Source organism: Rattus norvegicus, chromosome 11 (assembly GCF_021556685.1).
Source record: "Rattus norvegicus strain SHRSP/BbbUtx chromosome 11, alternate assembly SHRSP_T2T, whole genome shotgun sequence".
In the NCBI taxonomy this organism is placed as follows: Eukaryota; Metazoa; Chordata; class Mammalia; order Rodentia; family Muridae; genus Rattus; species Rattus norvegicus.
In genome coordinates this window covers 87,211,686-87,239,500 of record NC_141544.1, presented here as the reverse complement: position 1 = coordinate 87,239,500, position 27,815 = coordinate 87,211,686, and the positions used below count along the sequence as shown (strand labels likewise).

At 37.3% G+C, this 27,815-nt stretch overlaps 1 protein-coding gene and 1 long non-coding RNA gene across 5 annotated transcripts in view; one reads left to right on the top strand and one right to left on the bottom strand.

Moving 5' to 3' along the window:
- Nucleotides 1–11,248: 11,248 nt before the first annotated feature.
- Nucleotides 11,249–27,815, top strand: part of Ostn (osteocrin) — a 36,472-nt gene continuing 19,905 nt past the window's right edge. For 2 of the 4 annotated variants that reach the window (XR_015632821.1, XM_087576622.1), the window contains exons 1-3: nucleotides 16,391–16,554; nucleotides 21,230–21,328; nucleotides 24,602–24,816. Coding sequence is in view for 3 of the 4 variants with exons in the window: in XM_087576622.1 (XP_087432748.1) it covers nucleotides 21,230–21,328; nucleotides 24,602–24,816 (314 nt within the window). In the remaining variant the exon portion in view is untranslated. 4 annotated transcript variants of the gene reach the window in all.
- On the bottom strand, nucleotides 24,491–26,576 carry LOC148002660 (uncharacterized). Its single transcript, XR_015633146.1, has 2 exons — nucleotides 26,335–26,576; nucleotides 24,491–24,791 (listed from the first exon to the last, which is right to left on the bottom strand). It is a non-coding gene; the product is annotated as an uncharacterized LOC148002660 (long non-coding RNA).

The window sequence follows — 27,815 nt, the reverse complement described above, 5'->3', positions numbered from 1 at the left end:
AATCCGCCACTACCACTTGGCTAGAGAACCATTAGGCTCTTACTGAAAATTACTCTTACTTAAAATTACTCTTAATAATATTACTCTTATACTCATGGATACTTATAGCTACAACCCCTCATCATCAAAGTCCCCCTTTGAAGCAAATGAAGATCATTAAAACAAACCATAACTGAGCACATTGCAGAGATCCATAAAATATATCATGTATATTTTATATATATGTATATATATATACATATACATATATATTCTCATGCATCTATGGACCAGGGTGTGATCATGAAAGAGAGATGAAAAGATTGTAATTCAGATTCAGAATGCTGGTAAGCCTGGAGTGAAATAGAATCTCCTAGAAATATCTGGATTAACAAGACCAGAACAATAGCCATATTAACTTGGGAGGAAGGAATTTTTACTTGGTCAAATTTGGCTCCTAAACAAAAAGCTACAGTCAAGCTATGGCTGATAAGCAGGCAGAATAAGCATTTTCCAGAGATGTTGTTATCCAATATAATGTGGTCAGCCTTGAAATCATATAGGTGCAAACAAAAATGTTATCCAGCAGCTTGTAGTTACATAAGAGAGAGAGAGAGAGAGAGAGAGAGAGAGAGAGAGAGAGAGAGAGAGAGAGTGTTTGAATGATAATCAAAGAAAAACAGATTATCAGTTTGAGAGTAGAGCAAATGGAAAGAAAGGTACCTGGGAAGGACCAGAAGGATGAAAAGAAACAGGAAACTAATGTAATGCAGCTATTCAATTTAAAAATCTATTTCAAAATGTTTTTTGAAGAATATTCTACCAAAAATTAGAGATAAAGTAAGGACAGCATGGGGGGATGAGATGAGGGAGACATAAGAGGTGGTTATGAGCTGGTTAGAGATAGGAAAAGGAAAAGAGTCCTGATTGCTGCTTTTTGTCAACTTGTCACTAACCAAGCCAAACATACCTGAGAAAAGGAATCCCAATTGAGAAAATGTCTCCAGCAGACTTGTAGGTAAGTCTGTGAGGTATTTTCTTGATTAATAATTGTCATGGAAGGGCCCAATTCACTGCGGGTGGTGCCATCCCTATGCATCCCTATTGTGTCTTGTATAAAATCCAATTAGAGTGAACAATGGAAAGCTAGTCAGGAGGCAATGGTCCTCCATGGACTCGGCCTAAGTTTCTGCCTCTGAGTGTTCCTGCCTTGAATTCCTTCCCTGACTTCTCTCTATTAGAGGCTGCAGTCTGTAAGTTGAAATAAATCTTTCCCTCCCCAGGTTTATTTTAGTCAATATTTCATTGGACTAAGGTAAAGCAAACTAAAGCCAGAGAAACGTAAAGAATTAGAATTACATTTTAATCTTTAAAATATTAATAACGAGTAATGTATCACCAAAAGATTAAACCGTCATATAAATCACAAGAAGAAGATTAAGCTTTGGTTTTGTATTCTGAAAGGTTATTACTATTGTTGTTCTTTATTTAATTCCTCCAGTGTAAGCAACTGACTTTCCAGGATACCTTACATATATTTAGGCATATACACATGTGTGAACTTGTATATCTTTGTGTATGCATGAGTGTACGCACATTTTTATGCCCATATGTATGTAGTCTTCACATGTGTGTACCTGAATATATGCGTATGTACATACATGCATAGGCATATATGAGTATGGACTCTTCTTTGTGTATAGATCTGCATATAGGTATATGTATGTGTGCACATACACACACTATGTGTGTGTGCATATGTCTGTGTGTGTGCATGTGTGTGCATGTGTGTGTGTGTGTGTGTGCGACACTGAATTCTAATGTCCCCAGAAAGTCTGTAACCTTTAACTAGAATCAAGTAGTAAAATTTTGTAGTTCATGTAACTATAACTAGTAAGCATGAACTTATGGAGGTATCAGATGGCAAGGCCGTTCCATTAGAGTCAGCAAAGAGTCAGGCTGTGAAAACAGTGCTGGAATAAGGCTACTCGGGCCAACTGAAGCTCCATCTCTATAAAAATAAAGATGAAAACAAATATTCTTTGGATAAATATAGTGTCTGTTGGGAAAGCCCCTGCTACTGTGGCTTCAGAGGCTCCATGTGCTCAGACATGAAGTTCACGAAGGATCGTCGTACAGACGGGGCAGGTTGTATTTACTTGTATAATAAGACATTTAATGCACATTTATGTAAAGTAAAAGGAAACTATGACTTTGATTAAAAAGCAAAGAGGAGGTGTATAGGAATATTTGGAGGGAGAAAAGGGGAGGGGAGACGATATATATTCTAATTTTAGAAAATAAAAAAGAATACTTTTTTAGAACCTCAGCACAAAGTGGGCAGGCACTGAGAAGTCGCATGGTGCTGCAGAGACAGAAGTTGGTCCCTAAGCCATAGGCATCAGGTTGAAACTGAAATGTAGCCTCTGACCTTTACTACAGGATACACGCACAGGGAAACATGAGGAGGCCTGTCCCACTTTAGAATCTCTTTCTTATTGTATAATTTATGCAGTGAAACAGGTGGTGGACACAGTGAATGTCAGATAAAAGACACACTGTAGGGCTTGTTTCTACATAAATGGCCTTGAATCTATTTATTGTCCCTCAAATTGGAATAGAGATGCTATCAAGATACCCTGTGCTACAAATAACTATAAAAATATTCAGAAAATTTGTGCTTTACCTTAGCGAGTTGAGAGCTTTAAGACAATCACTTCCACAAATCCATGAAATACATATATTTGATACATATTTATATAATATATAATAACAATTTTTAATGAATTACAAGTGTCACTAGACAAGAGGTGGTTCAAATCATTGTGTATCCTTTCTTGGGAATGAGTGCATAGAAGTTGTTTCCCATTGGATAGTAACTTAAGAAAGAGAGAATTATGGTTATAATCTAGCCACAATTGAAGAAGTTAAACTATTGAAATTATGACTAAAAAATAAAGTGTAGGCTGTTGCAGAGTGAAGACTTGTTGAAAGCCATAGATGTAAGTAAAACGCATAATCATTCTAGAGGTGTGCAACATGCAAAACTAAACACAGGTGAAGACTGGATTCAGAGGAAAAAACAATGCATATGTGTTAAGCTTAATCAAGGAAAGTATCAAACTGAAATACATGAAGAAAGTATGCTAGAAATATCATGTTCTTCAAGAAATGTTTAATATAGCATAGGTAAAACTGAAGTAAAGAATGAGGAACATATTTGAAGACGTAGTAGAAAGTTTTTCCCCAAATACCTCCTTATGAGTTGTTAATTAGGAAAGCCTGGAAGTCTCCAAAAAACCCAGCCATTCCCCTTTGTTGCCAATCAGTGCTAAATTATCAAGCTGGGACTGAACTAGAAGCCCCCTCCCTGTTGACCATCATTCATAATGTTGGAACATGCTATGCAGACTTCTGCGGGAGAAAAACACCAACAACTTTATCTGGCTCGCAGCACTACATGCTGTAGTGTTGGCCTTCCAGGCAGGATATGTTCACTAGTACAACGGTGGTATGACAGTTACAGGGTAATCAACCATACTCTGCTTGTCCCTGTGGTCTGCCCTATGTAACTAATGCCCAGTATGGAAAATCCATGCAAAGGCCCATTGGTAGGTGTGTCATAAGCCCTAGCAAGGAATCTACAATAGTTCCCTCCTAAATTTTATGCATATTTCCGATGGGTCAGTGTGACCTTCACAATTAATCAGAGAAGCATCTCATTGCAGGGAGCAGTGGGTATAGGGAGACGCCTAAGTGATCCAGGTGTTGCTAATAAATCACAGTTAAGTGCTAAGCACATCTCTATCAGACCTTCTGATGATGCCCCAGGAACATTGCAGAAGAAGTTGCAGAAAGAAAGTAAGAGTTAGAGGGTGGGGACGAATACTGTGAAACTACTTCTATTGATATGACAAGGCAAATGGAATTAAAAAAGAATCACAGTGGCTGGGATGGCTACACAAGACTATCTCTAGCAGTCTTCAAAGCTTCATCAAGGAAGTGAGAGGGGCTTATGAGGCCTTCTCTTCCTTCAGCAGCTATAGGAAGTTATTGGTTGCCAGGGAGATGGGGACATTTCTTGTGCGTATAGCCACTGGCAAATTACATAAAAGCCAGCAATTTGCTCCATATTTGTTCTCAGAGAATCACCCATAATTAAACTCAGTGGGTCAGAATAAAACCGAAAGCAGGAGAAGGTGTGCTTGCATATAAGAGAGGATTCAACAGAAGGAGAGAGACATTAAAGAGTAATGGGGTAAATGTGGTCAAAATACAATGTACAGAACTATGAAGTTTTCCAATAATACATGTAAAATAAAGGCCCAAGGTGAATATTAAAATTACTAAAACCAAATGCATCACATCCAGATTACAGCAGTGCTCCATTAGTATACAGTCCAAAAGACAGGTGACAGAACTAACCTACAAGGACAGAAAGAGTAAACTCCCTCAGCTACGTAGACAAAAGAATAGCCTTACTCTGAAATGTCAGTCTAAATGTAAGTGCCATGTTCACATAAAACCATTGGTAAATGTTGTGACAAATGCAAACTCTTAAACAGGTAGTTTTTTGCTGCAAATAACTACGTTAGTTAAAAGAAGAATTGTAAGGGGCTGGAGAGATGGCTTAGTGGTGAAGAGGACCCAGGTTTTGTTTGGTTCTCAGAACCTGCAAGCAGCTGTAACTCCAGCTCCAGAGTAGCCATGCTCCATGCTCTCTTCAGACCAATGTAGGCACCCACATCTATCACACACACACACAGACACATACACAGAGAGAGAGAGACAGACAGACAGACAGACAGACACACAGATTCACACATACACACACACACAGAGACAGACAGACAGACACAGATACACACACACAGAGACAGAGAGACAGAGACAGAGAGACAGACAGAGACAAAGAGACAGAGACAGAGACAGGGACAGAGAGACAGAGATACACTCACACACAGAGACACTCATACACACAGAGACACACATACACACACACTAAAATGAAGTGTTGTGAAATAATGATGACTGCAAGGACAAAACATGTAAAATTAAAATGGATAACAACATTGAAAAGGGTTTCTGAGAGTCAGTGGGTATGTACTATGGAAAGATTGTTAGAATACATGGGGAGGAAAGACTAGGATATGAAAAAGCTTACAGAGCTGAGATGGAGGGTAAGATGGTTCAGTGGTTAAGAGTACACAATGCTTTGATGAGACCTGAGTTCATTTCCCATCAGTTGTTAGGCAGCCTCTTGCTGCTGTAACGTCAGTCCAAGGGGATCTGATACCCTCTCCCGGGACCTTTAGGCCCCTACATTCATATACACAAAGCCACATAAATACACATGATTAAAACTGAAATAAGTTTTTTTGAAAAGTAAGACAGCTGTAATAAGTCAAGCTATAATAAGCAAAAGGAAAATAAAGAAAATGAGATAAAAAGAAACCAATTTTCTAGATAGGTGTTATAGCACCATTCATGACTAAGAGTTAGAGCAGAGTGGTTGAAGAGTTATCATAAGATTGGGGAAATAAAAATGAGCCAATTCTGCCATGCCTATAGCAACCTTTTACTACATATTATATAAATTAATTAAAAATAAAAGTAATGGGAAAGAAAGTTATAACATGCTAACAACAGTGGAAAGAAAGGACAATGCAGGTGGCTTAGCCACCAAAGTGTTTACTTCCCAAGAATGATGGCCTGAGCTTAATTCCAAGAATTTATGGCAGATTCACTTGTAACCATGACACTGGGGACAAAAAGAAACACGAGACTCAATGGACAGACATGAGCTCAAGGCCAATTAAAGGGACTCTACACTAGGGAAATACATGGCATGTCTAAGGAGAACACATAAGGTTGTGTGAGACCTCCATATGAATGTTCACACTCATAAACATGTAACATAATTGCTAACACACACACACACACACACACACACACACACACACACACACACGGCCATAATAAACAAACTCACTACAGACAAACTGAATTTCAAAAGACTGAAGTTTTCTGAGATAAGAATGATAAATTTTATCATAATTAAAGAAAATGCTCCCAATCATGTAAAAGCCAAGAAGTGCATCAAAGCAAACAGTCCTGAAAAAGAAATAGACTGTGACCTTATATACATCAGGAGTTCCTTTTTCAGTAATTGTGAGAATTAAATAGAAAAATGTCTTAAAATATAGATTAGACCATTATTGGTTACATAAGATTTGAATAACTCCCTATTCAATGATATGATCTAGTACTGTTTTTTAAAGTTTGCAGGTAATACCATAAGACATAGTATTGTTAGCTATAAAATGTTTAAAATTTTTAAAAGAAATAAATAATAGAAAATATGCTTGCCATCAAGCTAGACATCAATAATAAAATAATAAATAATAAAATTATTACCAAATGTTTAAAAAGTAATGAGATATTAAACTAACCAGCAGTTTCTTTTTTCATAAAAATCTTACAATTTTTATTAAATTTCACTATTCACAACTCTCAAGCATTAATGAGAATAATGCACATATGGTTTAATCACATTTCCTGTCTTCTTTTTTTTTCCATCTTTATTAACTTGAGTATTTCTTATTTACATTTCGATTGCTATTCCCCTTCCCGGTTTCACGGCCAACACCCCCCTAACCCCTCTCCCTCCCCTTCTGTATAGCTGTTCCCCTCTCCATCCTTCTCCCATTACCACCCTCACCCCAACAATCACATTCACTGGGGGTTCAGTCTTGACAGGACCCAGGACTTCCCCTTCCACTGGTGCTCTTACTAGGCTGTTCATTGCTACCTATGAGGTCAGAGTCCAGGGTCAGTCCATGTATAGTCTTTGGGTAGTGGCTTAGTCCCTGGAAGCTCTGGTTTAACCAGCAGTTTCTTAATCAAAAATATTTCAAATTCCATAATAGTTTCAAAGCATATCAAAAGATAAAAAATGCCACTAAAGTAATGAAATTTTGAAAATGAATTGTAATAACTATATGAAAAGAAGCATAATCAGCTCTTTTAGCTCTCACCTTAAGAAAATTAAAAATAATATATAAATGAAATCCATATGGAAAATGAAAGTAATGGCATAATGTAGATATCATCTAATTAAATGATGAAATAGAAGAGAAAAATTAGTAACACCAGAGAGTAACAATCCAAATAAATTAAACAGATACAATATCAGATCGAACAATCAAGTCAAAAGAATGCACAAAATAATCCTACAGTCAGGAAGAAAACAGTGGCATTAAAATAGTCCTCCAGATGACAAAAGGAAAAGAAGCAATTGTATGAAGAACATTGACTCAATGGTTAATGAAATTCATGGTTGTCGATTACAAAACTGTGACAGTTTCTTGGGAAATAATATACAAATGATTATCGAAAGCTAAAGAATTTGAAAGCTTAGTAAAAACTTTCCCTCAAAGAAACACATGGCTTAGGTGGATTTACTGTTGGATTTCATAATTATTTACTGCTGGGTTTTCCAAATATTTGAGAAATGATACAAATATAATTAAGTTTCTCACAAAGTGGGTAAGGTTGTAACTTTCTGCAACCATTATTAAGACGAGCACAACAATGACATGAGACTTTGCAACCTGCCATTAAAAAGTGACGCGCCTTCCTTTGTCTCTTATGAATGAAAATTGTTTTAAGTGTTTTGAAAGCCAAGCATTCCCACTGGGCAACCAAAGGACAATACAACACAGTTAAGTGGAGCTTGTCTCCAGAGCAAAGGTGGACTGCACCCTGTAAATTCAAATGAAAACCAGTTCAGTAATGAAGCGAAAAGATAAGAAGTACTTCACAGCATGAGTAAATCTCTAAATGTATTACTCTGAGTGAAAGAAGCCAGGTAAGAGAACCACATATTGTGTAGATTACGTCTTTAACCTTTGGAACACTATCCTGTCAGGACAGCCTTCAGCTCTATGGGGTCAGGAGTGGAGGTGGAGGTAGAGGTTGGCCAAAAGGGGGTACCAGGAAACTGTGTGGAGGTTTAGAAATGTTCTGTATCTTTTATTAAGAGTTACGTGGTCGGGGGCTGGAGAGATGACTCAGTGGTTAAGAGCACTGACTGCTCTTCCAGAGGTCCTGTGTTCAAATCCCAGCAACTACATGGTGGCTCACAGCCATCTGTAATGAGATCCGATGCCCTCTTCTGGTGTGTCTGAAGACAGCTACAGTGTACTTAAACATAATAAATAAATAAACTTTTTAAAAAAAGAGTTAAATGGTCATTTCTTGACCACATAAGCTAGACCATACCTGTGGGGAAGCAATTTTATGTCGATTGCTGTGGTGTAGAAAAATAGCAAGCGGATTTGGACTTGCACTCTATTCTCTCTGATCTCAAACATAAAAGGACAGTTCTTGTATACAATGCTCAAAAATTGCTGTTGACTATCAAATCCATAAAAAAAAAAACCTGAATCTTAAAAAAGTTAAATTGTGCTGGCATTTGTCAAAACTCATTGGACCGCGTGCCGTGAAAGACTGAGATCTGTGTATACCCACTATACATACTTCAGTGAACCTCACTTGGCCAAGCAGGATGAATCAGGTAATAAAACGGATAAAGATGGGCAACTGTAACCCCAACAGTCTTTGCAGAGGCTCGTTCCTGTCTAAGTGTGAAGTTAGAGAGCTGTGTTTCTACCTAGACATTCCTTGAGATCAAGTCCAGGGCTTTAAAAGCACGTCTCAATTGATCTATGCTTGACTTGCATTTTTATTTTAATGTAAATTTTGCTGTTAATTAAGGTATATAAATTATACAAAGTCATTGCATTTGTTTTGGTATTCGCGTGTATGGATATAACAGACTTTGATCATCCCATTTTCCTCTCGCCTCCCTCTTCCCCTCTCATTAATCAACCTCTTCCATTTCCTTCTTCTACCGTAACTATCCTACACTCCACATACGGCAGGAAATGGCTAATGGATCTCTGAGACTGGGCTATTTTACTTAACATCATGGTCACTGGCTGCAGCCATTTTCCCACATCAATATAACTTCCTTCTTCTTTATGTCTAAATAGTACTCCATGGTGGGTACACACCACATCGTGTTTATCTATCATTCATTGAGTTTATAAATTGTCTATTGTAAAAAGTGCTGCATTTAATATGCCTTTCGTTAGTTTTGTTTTGTTTTTGATTGGTCAGGGGTTTTTTTGTTTGTTTATTTGTTTTGTTCCTGTATTTGTTTTTGTTTTTTTAAGAAGGTCACAGCCTTCCCTGGATTCTTCTGTTTTAGAGTCCCTATAATCAATAACAGAACATTTAGGCTTCAGGATTTAGGTTGCCTGCCTTCTACTGGATCCCTTCTTGACAAACTCTTCTAGCATGTGCACCCTGATAAATGGACGTTTTTATCAATTGATCAGTTTGAATGTGTCTTCTCTTTACTATGGGAATGCCTACTATTAAAATCAGCAATATCCAATCCCTGACCACATTGCTTTCAAGCTATGAGGACTTGGGCTATTTTTTTTACAAGATGTGCAGTGTTGTTGTGGTTTGTTTGTTTGCTTCCTATTAAGTGTGAATAATTCCTTCTCAGCAACGTTGCTGTCTGAATGAAATAAGGATCTATTTGCTAAAAAGATTTCATTAATATTTCTCTCTCTTCTCTTAATCCCCCAGTTGTCATGGGGTGACTATTTTCTTCATCTTTATATACCTTCGCATGTCCCCTCTCCCCTTTCTTTTGTAACATTATTTAAAGCATATAAGTAAGTCCCACAGAAGTGTGCAATATACAAAAGGCTGTTCAAATAAATGACTCCAATGTACCGTGGCTCTGGTCCTGGAATAAACTGCTGCTATTTTTTTTTCTGCTGCAGAACGGTGCAAAATCCACAAATAGTCTGGAATCTTTGGACGGCGTTTCAGGGACAGATCTGGAATAAATCAGCTGTAGATATCACTTGTCAGAATGCTGGGGCAGGTGGGATGTCACGGATCCCGGCTGTGGTAGCATCATGATGCATCCATTAAAACTATATTGAGAGTTTCCCATCATGTGGACTCAAGCTTAGCATAATCGTGTTATGGCAGTAATGTCTAAACAAGGTTCCACAATTAGGTTATATTTTTATCTTGACTTGGGAACCACTGCTGCCAACTGCTTGGATTTCAGGCTCGTTGACACATATGTTATCCCTGGAAGCCCTTCGTGAAAACAAAGCATTTTACTGTCCCACCAATTCAGTGTGCTCTGGTTGGCTCGCCTGTGTAACTCCAAATTAACCATGCAATATTCCCTATGCTAGTGAATAGTGTTTTACATGGCTTGTAAGCAAAACCAAAGAAGAACAATTTTATTTCTATTTGTGCAAAAATATAATCTGGTTTAGATTCTCTCTGGTAGTTTTTAAACTCGTCAGAATGCAACCGTGGGCAAAGAACTGGATATGGAAATATGATATGAACTTGTATTCTACCTCTGGAAGTGCCCTTAGGTGTGTGTTCTCTCTAAGTCAGTGAATTTTTCTAGCCTAGTTAGAGTATCTGATAAATGGAGAGCCAGGGTGAATCAAATAATCCAATGATGGTCTCATAACATAGAAGGTGCTTATAAGGTCAATCATTTTTAACTAATGCACATATGCAGAAAAATGTGATTTCCTGGAAATGAAGATGAGGAAAACTTTCAGACAGAACAGGGAATATTTTGGTTGAAATAGAAGACAAGAGCAAGATAAGGTTGTCTAACACCACTGCATTTATAGCCACATAAAACGCGGCTTTATTTATAGGTCTGTTAAGGGCAGGGTTCCTAGGATAACCATGTCAGTAAGAAGCACCTGTCCACTTCAGGGACACAGCACAGTGCACCTGAGGCACAAACCACTCATCATTTCTGTAGATGATCATGTGATTTCAAGGTCCCAAACTCCACCAATAAATCAGTATGTGACTGATTATAATCTTTTAAAATCTTGCTGTGACTTTTTAAACCTTGTTGGTGACCTTCGCCAACCTTTGTCCATTTAGTTTCCCAAATATGTTTCTTTAATACTCAGAGCTCGACTAAAACCTCTGGTAGAGATGCTGCTGCTGAAGCTAAGTGTGTACTTAAGTATGTCCAGAGTTAAGCGACTATCGTTACTGAAATCCCACAACCAAAGCAATGGATAGAACAACTGTGAAAGGGAAAATGGAGAAATGGGAAAGGGAGGGGTGACAGAGGAGGGGAGAGACTGGAAAAAGGGGAGGGGCCAAGGAGGAAGGCTGGAGGGGGGTGTTTAGAGGGAGGGGGGGAGGAGAGGGAGGGAAGTGGGAGAGGGAGAGAGAGAGAGAGAGAGAGAGAGAGTGTGTGTGTGTGTGTGTGTGTGTGTGTGTGTGTGTGTGTGTGTGTGTGTGTGTTGGTGAACCGTTCCGTGGAAAATCTGTAGAACTGATGTAAGAGAAAGCACCGACAGGGGTCGGAGTAAGTGGAGTAGAACTGAGACTATAAAAACACAGAAAGAAACTTGGATCAGGGCTAAGTTTGGGATAAGCTGCAGGCAGGACTCTAAAGTTAGGAGCTCTGACTTCTCACAAGGTAAGCCAAATGTGAAAACTGATAAAGATCTCGGCTTTAGGTTTCTTTCTAACTGTTGCTTTTATTTCCACATCCTTCTTAACTATTTCATGTATGCCTTGGATTTGCTAAAATTAGAATTGGCTTCTGATAAGTTTTTCTCTTTAATGTGAGGAGTGGAAAATATAGCATATTTTGTAAAACAAATTGCAAAGAGATAATTGGCAGACACTTCATATTTATTATATTGATTTGTGGCTTGTTAGTCTTTTTTATTTCAAAACCAGAGAGGAGAGAGAGAGAGAGAGAGAGAGAGAGAGAGAGAGAGAGAGAGAGAGAGAGAGAGAACAAACTCAGGAGAAATGTTCATGGTTTTATTTGTCTTTCAGCACAGATGTCCAATATCAAGAAATGCTTTTCATACAAATGATCAAGCTTAAATAATTTAGATAGATAAGAAGGTTTTTTCTTTCATCTATATTTCGAAAAAACATTAGAGCTTAAGAGTAACCCTAAAGAAATAAAGCTCTCTATTTGTAAATTCTAAAGCATCTTAATTCTCTTATTAGAAGAATTAAATACAATAGCAACAAAGTTACCGTAGACCTGTATAATGTTTTTACTTCAATATTTGAGATTCTCTTGCTACTTACTGAAGTAAGTATTAATAATCTAACACGTATTTTTGTGCTGTGTTTGAGACAAGATTAAAAATTCTGCTTCAGGTTTTGATCATTAATGTAACCAGAATGATGTATTCAATAAATTGAGCTCTAACAGTATAATATTAAGCTCTGGATTGTATGAGTAGATTATGTAGGTGTGGAAAAACTGTTATTATTAATTTTTAAATATGTGGTTACTACATTTCTGGTCCATCCTTCTAGAAATAAATTATAGCACTTTAAATGTGTATGTAGTTACTGAATTAACAGAATGTTCTATTCCCAAATCAACAGTGCTTATTTGTCCTTTCTCTTTACTTTGGTACAATTCTTCAAATTCTTTAGGGACTTTCTCCAAGGGCATCCTCTGCACAGAGTTCTTGTCTCCCCTATAATTCTATTGTTCCACAGCCTCAGTCAAGCAGTACAAGGCATTTGCTTTCTCCTTTTTATTTCACAGGGTTTTAAAGAATTCTTTTAAAATGAGCCATAAAGGAGAAGACACCTTTGTGTGACTAGATATGGAAAAAACAGACTTATACTTTATTTCTAGTTCTTGTTCAAATTCTCTTAATCATTTTGATTTTTGTTTAGTCAACTTCAATCAATTCAGTTTGTCACAAATGAAAATAAATAAAAAATACTATTATAGTTCTGTCCCTTCTTCACTTCAGGTAAGCCTTGAGCCTAACGTAGGACTTGGTAATATTTTCTTATCGAGCAGACAAAATAAATGCAAGTGGTAAAACCATGCCATGATAGAATGGCCAGGGAGCTCCTTTACCAATTACTTTGCCCACATTAAAGAATAAGTCTCAGTACCACAAAAATCTTGAGGCTAATCTTTAGACGGGATCTAATGTAACTTCTATCAATGTGTCGCCTACTGTGTTCCTACCCCTCTAGACAAGTCTTACATGGATCCATTGGTTCAGACAAAGGAACACAGCCTTAGATTCTGGAAACCAGTCTTCTAGTCCCAGTCCCTGGGACTTTTTCTACTAAAAATAAAGTCTGCAGAGATGCCATCTGGAAGTAAAGGTCCTTGCCTAACCCTGGCCATTGTTAGGAGAGGACACTTAAGCTGATCAGTGGCTTTGGTGTAGGTCAATTTTCAGGTTGTACCCCACACACTTTCCCAGATAAATCTAGAGCTGCACTGTAGAGCAATGGTCAGCAGTGCTTGCAAACAGCTGGTCATTGCTTTGGCTGGTGTAGGCTGGTTTAGCTCAGTACTATCATTTGTTCTAGACACCCCATCAACTAAGAACTAAGCACCCCTGCCCCAGCAATAATGTCCTGCCTTCCCTTCCCTCCTCCAACATGCTCTGCCTCCCCTCCCCCTCTCTTCTCCATCAATGCTATACCTCTTCCCCTCCCCCTCCCTTCTCCAACAATGCTATGCCTCTTCCCCTCCCCCTCCCTTCTCCATCAATGCTATACCTCTTCCCCTCTCTTCTCCATCAATGCTATACCTCTTCCCCTCCCTTCTCCATCAATGCTATACCTCTTCCCCTCCTCCACCAGCAGTGCCCTTGCTCACACAGGCATCCTCTCCTTGGGTCAAGTTCATTTCTTTCTCTCCAAGTCTTACTTTCCCAGGTATTGGTGGTTAAATTCAAAGACATCTAACATTACCCTCTTCTTTTCCTGAAACCCCAGATTCCTATGGAACTTAAAGCCCTGACCATAGGAAAACTCTATTCTAAAAAGCATGTAATATTAAAAATTCAGAATGAGTCAGAATTTGAAAAGTCCTTATGGTTTGTGTACAAATGAGATTTCTTCCCTTTATCTTCCACTCAGGAGATCTGAGAACTGTTTAAAACGGTATGCTAACATTTCCATGGAAATGCTACCACTCAAAGTAGCTACAGTGAATCAGAGGTTACCCTGATTTTAACTAAACTACAATTACATCACTTCCTGCCTTCCTTTCCTTACCCCCAACCCGTCTCATACAGACCCCAGCCTCCCTGCTAAACTGATGGCCAAGGTTTCCTTGATGATTGCTATATAAGTGCTCCATATTTATAAACAGACACATAGATATAAACCTATTGTGCTGAGATCATCATGGCTGTCTGTGTGCATACTTTTGAGAGCCGACCATTTTGTTCTAAATAACCAATTAGTGATCTCACCCCCTGGGAGATGCTAGTCCTCTGTCTCTCACCACTTGATCTTATTTTCATTATTGTCTTGGTGTTTCTACCACTGTACCATGTTTCTAAATTCTAGGAACTAAAGTTATCCCTTAAAATTTAAATCCAAGGATCACAGTTTTCATAAAACTGTGTAGTAATAGGCATTTCTTTTAACGTTCCCACATTTTAAAGGATAATAGAACTATTGTTTATTGAATGATTGCCGTTGCAGGAGAATCACATGAAGTATTTCTAATCGTCACAATAAATCGGCAGAGTCAGTCTCTATCTCATTTCCAAATACAAATGCCAATGAACAAGAATAAAGAACAGGTCCCGCTGGAGCTCAGATCTCATAACTCGAGGGCTCGCACATTTCCACTCCTTCGCTTTGCCCTAGGAGGAAGTGCAGGGGCTGCAAAAGAATTGGGAGGTCCTGGCCCTGTGGAAACTTGGCTTATCTCAGCTTATCAACTTCAAACAGAAGAACTGTAATGCATTCCCCACTGATCCAACATGACTGCTGTAAAGGATGCAAGATAATTTTTAAAATATTAGTGATTTTATCAAACTGTGCAAAATTACTTTCAAGATTATCCAAATATTGAAGAGAGAATATGCTCTTGAAAGAAGAAATTTGTGGACACCTCAAGTAGGCAACTAGGGTTGGGCAGGTGTCTGTGTCTAAATCTCACATTCCCAACATAAAAAATATGATTAATGATTACATCTTGTTGTTAAGTAGAATAAAATTCATACTTACCCTTTTATTTAAATTTTATAGAGGATTTTTTCATTGTTCTAGTGGCTAATTTTATGTCACGTAAGTATAAGATTAATATTAAATGTTGTATATGTAGAAGGGAGGAAAAAGGATAGAGTGGCAACAGACTACTTCCTCCTGACACTTATATGTCCAATATAAGATCACTCCACTGATCTACCTTGACCTTCTGAAGACCTTCTCATGTCATAGTTCGCATGCATCAAACCTGTGTGTTCATAGGCAGTTCTGTCAGCCTTTTCTCTATCCACAGTGTCAAAGGCTGTATTTTGTCCTATTGATGAATATCAGAATGAAGAAACTAATTTCATTCAAAGATTTGGCTACAATCACAGGCCAAAGTTGTTTTTTTTCAGGTTGTGGGGAGCATTGTTTCACACCATCATTTAGCTGCGCGGAGGTCTAATGGCCAGTTGGCATTTAATTGGTTGTCTGAAGCTACCTACAGGGTGATTCTCGGACGTTGTGCTATACATCACTTCCACAGGATGAGAATGTGGAATGTGGCAAGACTCTAGTGTGGATTTAATCAAACTTCACTGTTCGTGTAAAAATTGTCTGTTTCCCTTAACCTAACTTAGCATATTGATATGCGCTAGCTGCCATATCATTTAAACTGGGCTATTAATATTTACCACGCATTCATGTTTGCCTACCTATTAAGACTGCTTTCTTAAATATACAATGTGGCCTGCCAGGCATTTTTCATGGTGCAAACATGGACTGGTGACTATCAAACAGCCATTGCGCCTGAGGAGCTTATGAACACAGCCAAACTTTGTAAATTCATTTAGACATTTTGGTGGTGGTATTACTGAAATCTTTCTTTAAATCTTCTTTACTAATTTTTAAAGATTATGATTGAGATCTTTTTTTTTAGTTCCTGAGACACTCAATGGTAATATTGGAAACCAACAGTAGATAAAGTGGTATCAAATTAAAGAAAATCATCTTATAAATATATATATGTAATTATATATAATTATATACATTATAAGAAATGGAAATACATTTTGAATTTTCATATATATATATATATACATTATATAATATTAGCAACACACACACACACACACACACACACACACACACACACATGCACACAACCATGTCACCATGGCACTTGATATAGATAGGAAAAGATTTGCCCAAAACCAAATCCTTAGGTGGCAGCTCAGCTAGAATGGAGACAGATGTCCAGCATCTGCTCTACCGTGGTGGTGATCCTCAGACTTTGCGTAAATCAATGCCCTGTTGTTCTCACTTTCAGAATGATGAGCTCTTGTCCCTCTGGTCTCTCCTGCTCCTGAGTTCTTCAGTACTAACAAGGCATAACTGTGACATAAGGAGAAGGGAGGACAAAGACTGTGCTTTAGGATCTCGTTAGGGCGGTGCTCACTCACATGCTGCCTTGAGGAGCGTCTGCATTTCCCGGTGAGGAGTACTATGGCAGTCGAGTCAGCAGGGACAGCTGGCGGTTACAGAGAGTCCGTGCTAGTCCTTATTGGCAAAATGTTAAGCCTGGTAAAGGCTTTGTCCTCTGTCATAGTGGGAAGAGGTTAAGAAAAGGTGCATGTATAGTCAGTTAATAAATCCTATTTTTAATTGACTGTATTAAATTTTTAATTTTAATTTTCTATTGAAAATGAGGGTGGATGGAAGATGGGTTAAATGTTTTCACTCTAGATATTATAGAAAATTAAAAATTATCGGATCCTACTCAAATGTACTCACAAAACTAGTACCACTGTGAATTTCAGATGTTTGGGTCAACTCTCCTTAAAGTTAGGTGATTATCGTTAACTTTCCAACTAGAAAGGATTTTAAAGATCTGGAGAGTGTATTGCATCACTAGCCTTCAAACACTGATGTTTTAAAAGTCTTACTCGTTCAAAAGTGCATCTGATCAGCCATCATCTCCTTGGGCTTCCCCTCTTGCCTGTCTATGTAACAGAATGTCTCATTCATTACGACAATCCAGTCCTTTGTAGCCTGTAGATGAGAGACTTTCTCCCTATTGCCTTCTGTTCTGCTCCTGCTGACCCAGCAGCATTCTGAGTCCTTTGTTCACTGACTATTATTAAAATGGAAACACCTTTCTTCGCACTCAATTCTCTATTTTGGACTTCAAAAAAAAATTAAGACAAGCTCTGTACTGCTGAACTTCCACAGTTTGTTATGTTTTAAAAGAATGAATATATGTTTTGTTTCCTCAATATAGATTACAACGCTTTGTATCTCTCCAATATCTTTGGATATACGCTCCATTGATGCAACCTAGGGTTGGAGGACCCTTTCCAGATGTAAGACATTGTCACATGTAGAAAGTCTAAAACACAGCTTCAAATATCTCATAGTGAAATATTTATCAAGACGTATTAAATAGTCCAGTGGTAATACATAAGATAGGATGGAGTGTTTAATACATAACATAAATTTTATTATAATAAATATTTAATATAGGCATACTAAAATGTACTATGCAAAATGTAATAGTGATGTCCTGATTGCTAACAAATAAGACAGCTACAAAATCTAAAAAGGTATATTCCATGCCCTCTGTTTTGGAATTCTTTATTATGCCAAGAAATATAACTCAAAAAGTTACTTGGTTAAAATAAGGAATATGGGGTGGTATTCAACCACGATCTTGGCACTTGGGAAACTAATGCAGAATAATTATGAATTCAGGTTTACCTTGGGCTATATGCCCTAGAAGAAAAAAAAGAAAACAGTTGATGTGTTAGGGTTTTTTTAATGTATAAATAAAATTCTACTTTTGGCGAATTCATACAGTGAAAGAATATTCATTGAGGGCTCCTTCTGTGATTTGGAGAGCACATTGGTCCTAGGAAACCTTTAAATCATGGGCTATATTTATTCACTATCAACAAAATAGAGAAATGAGGCTAAACCCAGTCATTTTCTTTCCTCCCTATAATTTCCTCTGTTTCTAACTTTGTAGCAATCAAGATTGAATGAGTTAATCAAATGTCTCTTGTTCGGCAGGTGCCAGAGTGCTTGTTTATGTTCATGTACAAAAGCCATATTTAGGAGCTCAGTCTGTTGGTTTACTGGATACAAGCACGACTTTAAAACATTAAATACCTGTATTTAAACCCAGCGTTTATTTTTACACCTTCCTATCCAAATGATCAGGATGTGGCTATCTGTTAGAGGATATATTAAAACTGTTTTTGTACATACACCCCAGCTCCAAAATACATGTGTCAGATGTAATCATCAATATTGAAAACACAATCATTCTGTTACATTTAAAGGCCTGCGGGCATGAAGGGAACTTTGGTTGGTAAGATATTTGTAAAAATAGGTAAAGAAAATCCTCATGGAAAGGCTTGTAAAACAGGTCTTTTTGGCACTTTAAAAACTATTTTTAGAATAATAAAAACTAAGGAAGATCAACACCAAGATTGTAATTTACCTTTGATTAAATGTGAGTGTTACTTTTAATAGTAGCTATAGAAGAAATATGAGATTATTTTTAAATGCAGCTCTATTTTTTAAGTATCTTTCTTTGTATACATGAAAGTAAAAGAAACATAAGCAAAATCTGGAGAAAATTATAAACAAAGAAGTGGCTAGTTTTCTGAAGGAAAAGCCAATGCTTTTATTGATATTTTAACTAAATATTTTAATCAAATGAGCGTTGTGTGCTCTCTAAAAGCGTATGTTTTCTATATTTGGAGATAAAATCTCATTTAAGATTTTCCAGTACACACTGGATGCATCAACTCAATAACAGCAAACAGAAAAGACACACTTTTCCTTTTCATGAAATGGCAGAATAGAGACAAGATGCTAGAGACTGGCGCTAGCTACATTTTCCAAAAAAGATAATAATTAATTCCACAATGAACAAGTAACTTAAGCTAAATTATTATTGCATCTGATAAAACAAACATTGTAGACATAATGAAGATCTTTTTCTTCATTTCAAATCTTAAGTCATACGTAATGGTGATGCTGTTCTGTCTATACAAAATAATCAGTCATGTTATAGCATAGGACACAAATTACTAAGATCTACTGTCAAGTTTTACAATAATAATAAGGAAGTGTAAAGCCAGGAGACAGATCAACACATATGCAATGTTGCGTAACAACACATAGACATTTCTTCATGTGCAAATAATAGAGAGGATATGAAAGAAAGGCCTCATGGGTCAATCAATTCCATCCTCCAGGAACTTTTTGAAGTAGGAATTATTTTCGACTTCAGACATTAGAAAACTAAAGCTCAGGTGAGTTAAATAACCCATATCCAACATCACAGCAATACTAAAGCAAAATGGGACTCAGAAACCGATCTTCAAAATTCAGCCTCTTTGTCCTAGAAAGTGTTCTAAGAGATAGTTTATGAGGTGATTATCATCTGTTTGCGGTCTTCCCCCTTTACTATGCGGTATTTTACGGTGGTCATAGCAAACCTCCAGGCAACACATCTAATGGAATCAGTTACGGGTTATAATTAGCCATGTCGTGTTTTAACATTAAAAACTCTGAAATTTAGAAATTTTTTAATCCTTACTACTCAGAGCTAAGCAACATAGTATACTCATGTGTGTTTACTTTCTGAAATTAACTTCCTTATGTTTCTTCAAAATCTTAGTCATTTTGCTCCTCCCTTCCCTTCTCAGAGGCAACCATAATCAAAAATCAAGTTCTGTTGAGAAACACACATACATACACAAACAGATAGATGGATAGATGGATAGATAGATAGATAGATAGACAGATAGGAGATAAATAGACAGACTGACAGACAGATAGAACACAAGATAAGAAATATTTTTAATATTTACATAGCAATTTGTGTAATAGTATATATATATTATGTCGATGATTTTATGACAAATATATATTTTACATTTTCTTATTTACCTAAACGAATTTCTGTGAAATCCACATCTACAGATGAATGTTAAATTTATATGTTTTAATACTAAATATCCATTTGACAAATATAATTTAAACCCATAATTTGAATGTCTCTCATTCAGCCCAAGTCATGCTCTCTTGAATGAAAGCACCTCAATTGATTTATATTTGTGCTACTAAAAGTAGTGAGGTTATGAACACTCCAACAGCTATATCCTTACAAGCATGTGGACATTTCTCAGGGATAGAAACTTAGAAGTAAAATAAAGGAATAGTTGTTGAAACATGACTATTTTCAGCTTCTCTTTGTTTTGCCCAATTTCTGTCAAAGAACTGCATACAGTTCCAAGTCCACCAAGAATTCTTGCAATATTTTTCCCCAAATACTACTCTAACACTTGCAGTGAAGAACTCTTAATATGATGTACATAAAATGCAATAGTATTTGTACTGTGTGGCTTTTATTTACCATTGTGTTATCTCTTTTCTATGCTATATCTGTTTATAATAACTTAGGCCTATTTTTATTTATTTGATTGCCTGGTTTCTATACTTTACTAATCAGAGTTAATTATGTGTCCTAGTAGCTTTTTTCTTATTTGTACGTGTTAGAAATGTCATCTATGTTATAAGTCTCTTAATTTTGTAATTCTGATATTGTTGAATCTCAACCTACATAAATTTCTAATGTTAGAATATTAAATTTTGACATTTTTTAAAATAACATATTCACTTTTTGATTCTTGCTGAAGGAATCCTGACCTAGCACAAGAATATTAAGATAGTCTCTTATTGTGTATCTTCAGTATTTTCAGAATTTTTCATTTAAATGCTTTCGAGTGTACCATGATCCTGTTTCAGAGAGAGGCCCAATGCTTATTCTCTCACATTTTTGTCAAAATGAAGTAATCTCTCTACTACCCCAGTAATAAAATTTTATCATAATAGATTCTCAGATATTTGGCTTGCTTTAACTAAGTTATTATTATAGTTCCATAAATAAAATGTATGTCACCTTGGAAATAAATCCTTTATGTATGTCATTACAGGAGGTTGACAGGTTTTATTAGGCATTTATTTAGGTTGGTAGACATGCACTGCAGCACACAGAAGTGAATGGCTTTACTTCTGGGAAACTGTTCATTAGCTTCTGTTTCCTGTATTCATATTTCAAACTAATTCATATCAACTCTGATGAATCTGATCCTAGATGCTGGACTGGAGATTGGCAAGTGCACACTTCCTCCTGGCTATGATCCTGATGCTGTGGGGCTCAGGAAAGGCATTCTCCGTGGACTTAGCATCAGAGGTAATGGAAACCAGCTTAGGATGTCACAGGAAAAGGTGCAGTCGATGGCTCAGCTATTAAAACGCTATCCAAGTAAGCATGAGAATAGGAATTCAGACCCCCAGTACCCATGGAGGAGCAGGCTACAGCAACAGGCACCCATGATTCCAGTGCTGGAGATGTGAAGGCAGACCTTCTGGGGCTTTTTAGCTGGCCAGCCTAGCCTTGTCAATGAGCTCCAGATTCACAAGAGTCCCTATCTTAAAAAATAAAATAAAGTAAAATACTTGATGATAGCCCCTAACCTCCTTTCACACACACACACACACACACACACACACACACACACACACAGAGAGAGAGAGAGAGAGAGAGACTCACATGCACATGCACACACACACACACATGAACACACAGAGACCATGATTATACTTTAAGAAGCATAAGCTTTTTCTACTACAATCAGAAGACACAACGGACAAACATCTTCAGAACACAAAATCAAGAAGATAAACATTTTTTCTGCTACGTACGTTCATTGCCAATGACATCCAAGTTCTCAAACTCAAATATACAAATGATAACGACTACTGAGTTAAGAGAATTCAAAGCAAGTGACTTTAGATATTTTTCAAAGTTAATAAGATTTGTATTCCTCAACCAGTAAGAAATAAATAAATATTATTTTGTTATTACTACAAATATGTTGTAATTTCATCATTGCATCAACATATCACTACATAGTATGTAAAGTTGGTCACATGGTGAATTTTACATAGTTTTCGCTAAACCTTTTATTCCAATAGGACACAAAATTATGCTTTTTATACTGTGTTAGTTTGGAAGAATAAAAACACTTTCCAAATGTTTTAGTTCCCATTACTTTGACTGTAGTCTTTTGTTCTCCCAAGGAGAAGCTTTTTTAGGGCTTGGTAAGTTGGGACCGTCAGCTTCATACAGTAGTGAAGAGTAATGCATCCAGATTGTGCTAACTGACTAATGTTCCAACATTCTTGCAGGTTACGGGTATAGAATGCTTTCCCTAAAGTGGCAACTGTCACACCCCTGGCATTGCCCTAGGGTGTTCAGATTCCCCAGCCCTTAACAGCAGGGAGTAGTACAAGTCCTGGTATTAAAGTGTCTGAGATCTTTGGTCCATAAAGCCTGCCAAATGTCTCTGGTATAATTCCAAAGACTATGGCTTTACTTTTCTGGCTGTTTAGAATCATCCCGCCTTCAGACTTAAGTCCCTGATCATTCACACCTTCTCTTGGCTTCCTCCATTTATTTTGTGTCTGCCTTGGCGGCTCTCTGGCAGAACTCTCCAGCTACCTATTTCTGCTGTGGTTGTCACAGCTGCCATTGAAAAGAAAATAACCATCATTCATTTGTACCTCTGCTACCTCAGTGCCTGCTGCGAGCTCCTGTCTTTACTGTTAAAATCGTCAACTGATTCTGAAGCTCTGCCTTACATAGTTTAACAATAACAATAAAGCGGGCAGGAAAAGCCACTGGCAGGGAAGAAGCTTTGCAGTGGACCTAACGTTGCTTATTTCTGTCAGCTTACCAGATGAGCTCAATGAGCCAGTACAACCAGTAAGTAATACAGACCGTTTACAGAAAAGCTTCATGCAAATGGTTTTACATGCCATTACTGGTTTTACACAAAGACAATGGTCCATCTGCTAGACCACTCCTCTGACCCTGTTAGGAATAATTGCAAAGGAAATCCAGCCCAGCTGATTTGAAATGATCATGAGTAATAACATATCTTCAGAAGCCAAGACTCGGCAGCCAGCAATTCCCACTGTCAAAGAGCTTCCTCCAGCCACCTCTGTAGTATCTGAAGTGGTTAAATGGTTAAGACATTGTTTGTGAAGGTAAGGGTGATGTGCATGTGATGGGTACTCTGAATAAAGGTTGCCCAAGGCCGCTAAGGTAAAGTTTAAGGAATTGAGTCATGCTTTCCCACCATTATCTTGAACAACTCAAAAGGAAATAAACATCAAAGAGGGAATCTACAATAAGAACATATTAAAATTAATGTTAGCAGCACTCTCAGGATGCTCAACCCCTGGTTAGAATCCAGCAGAGATGTAGCCTCCCCAGTCAGTCACACTCTGGTCCATAATAAAGCATTGTTGCCTCCAAAGTATTTCTCCCCCTTTGGGGAGTCTTTAGTGGGATTTTGCACCCTTCCTCCTCAACTCTCTGCCGTGATCTACCTTGTGGTACAAGGAAGCATGCGACTAAAAGGAGAGGGGAAGAACACTTTTATGCTTTTGTACTCCTTGGCAGGAAGAACAGAACTAGTAGATAAGCAATGCCTGGAACAGTGCTACTCTTGGGATAGCTCTATACACTTTTCATAAACCAATGGACTGGGATAGCTCTATACACTTTTCATAAACCAATGGACTGGGGTAGCTGTATACATTGTTTATAAACCAATGGACTGGGGTGGCTGTATACATTGTTTATAAACCAATGGACTGGGGTGGCTGTATACATTGTTTATAAACCAATGGACTGGGGTAGCTGTATACATTGTTTATAAACTAATGGACTGGGGTAGCTGTATACATTGTTTATAAACTAATGGACTGGGGTAGCTCTATTCACTTTTCATAAACCAAGGGACTGAGATCTTAGTTTCCTGGGGCACAGAAACAGGATTTTGTTTATTTTAACTTCCCTTAACTCCAATGCAGAACCTGGGGCACAATGGAGTGTCAATAGCTGAAGAATGAGTCGTGGAAGTAAAATAGAACGACATTTACATTTTCTTTTTGCTTTCAGAAGAAAAAAAAATCTCAGATTTTTGTTATGAGCAAACTATCGAGATGGGCATTGCATAGAAGAAAGGAAAACTTAAATCAGATAGCCACAATTCTCATGTTACTTTTATTTTAATAAGAAGAGTAAATTTGTTGTAACGGATATTTAAAGTAAATTGTGATGAGTGTAGCAATGAAAAGAGATACAGGGATGGTGCTAGGTGGATAAGGAAGGATGCAGCTGTTCTGGGGCTGTGTCTGGAAGTCTACTCGGTAGATATGTTAAGGTTTAGAAACAGCTGGGGGAGGAGGGTCTTTATTCTTCTCTTGGGTGTATTCTATCTCTGTATGTTTTAGTCCCACAAAGTCTAGTTTTCTTTCTGAATCAAAACCGTGAGAGATCATAAAATGATCAACAGGCATGCCATCTAGTGGTAGAAGATGGTTATTGCCAATCTTGTGCGTGTTTATTTTTCATGATCTAAGTGAATGAGAACACCTTTAATCTGCCTCGTAGGCCTCCGAGTTTGGAGCAGAAAGCTTGCAGTCCCCACCCACAACCAGAGAAGAGAAGTCAGCCACGGAGCTTGCAGCTAAGCTCCTGCTTCTTGATGATCTGGTGTCCTTGGAGAATGATGTGTTTGAGACCAAGAAGAAGAGAAGCTTCTCTGGCTTCGGGTCTCCCCTTGACAGACTCTCGGCTGGGTCTGTAGAGCATAGAGGGAAACAAAGGTAGGTGGACAAGAAAAATTACCCCGCTGCCCAAATGTCTCCCATTCTAAGTTCTGCAACAGGATCCTACAGTTAAAACATCATGTAAAACTTCGATGTGAACAGAACCTGTATGCGCTGAACAACTTGTGCGCCAAAAGATGATTTGGAAGCAGCAGGACAATGTGGCGTGCTTGAATATCTTAGTGTGCTTCTCAAGGGAGACCTTCTTACATAGAGCGTAAAAAACCGCTTTAAGATATTATTATTTGTGGCAGGTAAAGGCAATATGTATATGATGAGTACTCAGTCATTTGAGATTGATATTTCAAAGGTATAGGCAGAGCAGTATTTTCAGGTTATTTTTAATACAGAGCTTTATAAAATAATATGTATTAATTCATTTCCTACACTGAGACGTAGCAAAAGATGCTCAAAATTTGTTTCGAAACAATTATGGTTAAATCATATTTCTTTTCTGGCCGTGAGTTTCACACAAAATCCTCCATAATCTTTGGATTACTTCTCTCTAAGTACTTACCAATACATAATTAGATGACATAGTGTTTTGTAAGCTACTAATAGTTACAACATGATTAGAAAATATTCCTCAATGCCCTCCCTTAATTAATGGTTAAAGAATCACTGAATTACTTTCCATAAATTAAACCACAAATCTACACATGAATTCATTTTCTATCGTAAGTATCTGGTCCTCTTGTTGCATATTGCATTTTATAGTGGCATAAGAATCCCCTAGTGCCACATCTCATAGTGAGTGGCCTTCCATGTTTTCACTGTCCTTTAAGCCCAAAGTTTTTATATTACATTAAGTATTTTCCCCTCACTAAAGAGTCTCTGATTAAAATTATTTCCTTTTCAAACTGATTTTTTCCCTCTGGTCTTTTGTTCATATCTTTATACTACCCCCACCATTTTATCATAAGCACACCCTCTTCTTCTATCCCTTGATTATGATCATCTACATAAAAATGCTTGTATGAAACATTACCCATTGCTTACAGAGTGAAGATAAACTGCTCAAGAAATACTGCAAAGAGATTTCTAGAATAGCACTCCATGTTTTTCCATCATCTGCACTTCCTTTGCCAAGAGCTCCTTGGTTTACTTAGTTTCATGACTGGCTCTCCGTTTGCTCATTCCATGACTAAGTTGATAATAAAGATGCAGAAAACAATGTCTTCCATTCCTGAAAGACTCTCAAATTTCTACTAGGAATGAAACCATCCGTTAGAGATTGAATTTCATTTAAACTGTAATTGAAAATCAATTTATTACCTGTTTTGAAATCTATATACTCTAAAACAGGCTAATAGAGATTTAGTTACATTTAGAGTCTAAGTATGATGTCTCCCAGGGGGAAAAGGAAGGAATACACACCACACACACACACACCACACACACACGCACACACACACACACACACACACACACACACACACACTCATCCTATCTCCAAAGTGTAGACATCACCAGAAACCAATTTTACGAACCAATGAGTTTATTGGGGTTACTTACAGAAATGTGGGTGAAGAGTCACATACAGGAGTAGAAAGGGAGGGCTGCATCACCAAAGTCCACCCCGGCCTGGGTGACAGAACACAAACCTAGGATCTTGAAACACACTGCACAGCCTACAGGCAGATCAACAGATCGAAGCTTGTCCTTTCCAAGTTCCTCAGTTGTTCTGAGCTTCTTCAAAGCAGCTCAGCTTCTCTTTGCTTGGTTGGTTTGTAAATCATCTAAACCACTTGTCTATCTCCGTATGTCCCTACTATTTATATACTCTTGGGAAAGGAAGGGGCCTAGTACATCTGGTTGGTTTCTGAAACTTCCTGATGCTATTCATGAGTGTTTACTTCATGTCTAGAGAACTTCTCTGAGAATGAAAATTTTTCAATTTCAGATGACCAAAGCACCAAGCAAGGCATTGTCATAAGAATCAGCTACATCACTACTTTTAAAACTAAGTTAAAATGGTTATTTTAAGTTTATGACCTGATATTATTTATATGTATAGTTAGCAAACATTCAGGGATAATGATGATGGCAGATAAAATTCATAATTAAATCTTATTATTTTATGGTTGTTAAATGGAAATAAAAGTATTTTGTGACTAGATACTTGTTGATCTGAAATAAAAATCAAGAAAATAATAATAGTAGTAATAATAATAAATTATAAATAAATAAAAAGAATATTAATAGGAATAGTAGATAATAGCTTAAAAGAGAGAAATTCAAAGTTACTTTAAAAAATTAGTGTTATAGAAATCTTTAATCCCAAACCAAGGTTTCTGTCCTACCTTTAATCGCTTAGTTCCTGGATAAAATACACATATATATTTATAATAAGCCTTAAACAGTATAAGAGCTGAGGAGGTATCTCCCCTCTAGGCTATTAGAATCTACTTTTATATACATAACTCCACGTTATTACTTACTATGTTTCATCTGGGCTGCTCTTAACTCCAACTGGACAGCCCTCAGGGCCACATTTTCAAGAATTCACCTAAACTATGGTGATTTCTCCTTCCTCCTCGCCTTCTTCTCTTCCCCTGGTTCTCTTAACCTCCAGGCCCGAGAACCCTAAAACCCACTATGCCCCCTCTTCATAAACACAGCTGTTAAAATTGTATTAAAATCAACTACAGACAGTATGCTAATGGTGATAACTTGTCTATTAAGATCTGAGCACTTCAGGAGGGTAGGATATGGCATATGGCAGAGCAAAGTACATGGCCTGTGAGACCCTGTGCCATTTTCCAAAACTGAAAATAAAGTCATAAATTATGTTTTCCCAGATGGACTGATAAAGAAAAAAATCCAATTCGATTTTGTATTTAAGGAATAAGATTAGAAGAAAGACAATTTACAAGGGCACAGAAAAAGAAATTGACAAGTACAAATTATATAATAAAAAATAAATTAAAGAAGGACCGGGAGGATGGTTCAGTGATTAAGCGTACTTGCTACTCTTGTAGAAGACCTGGGTTTGG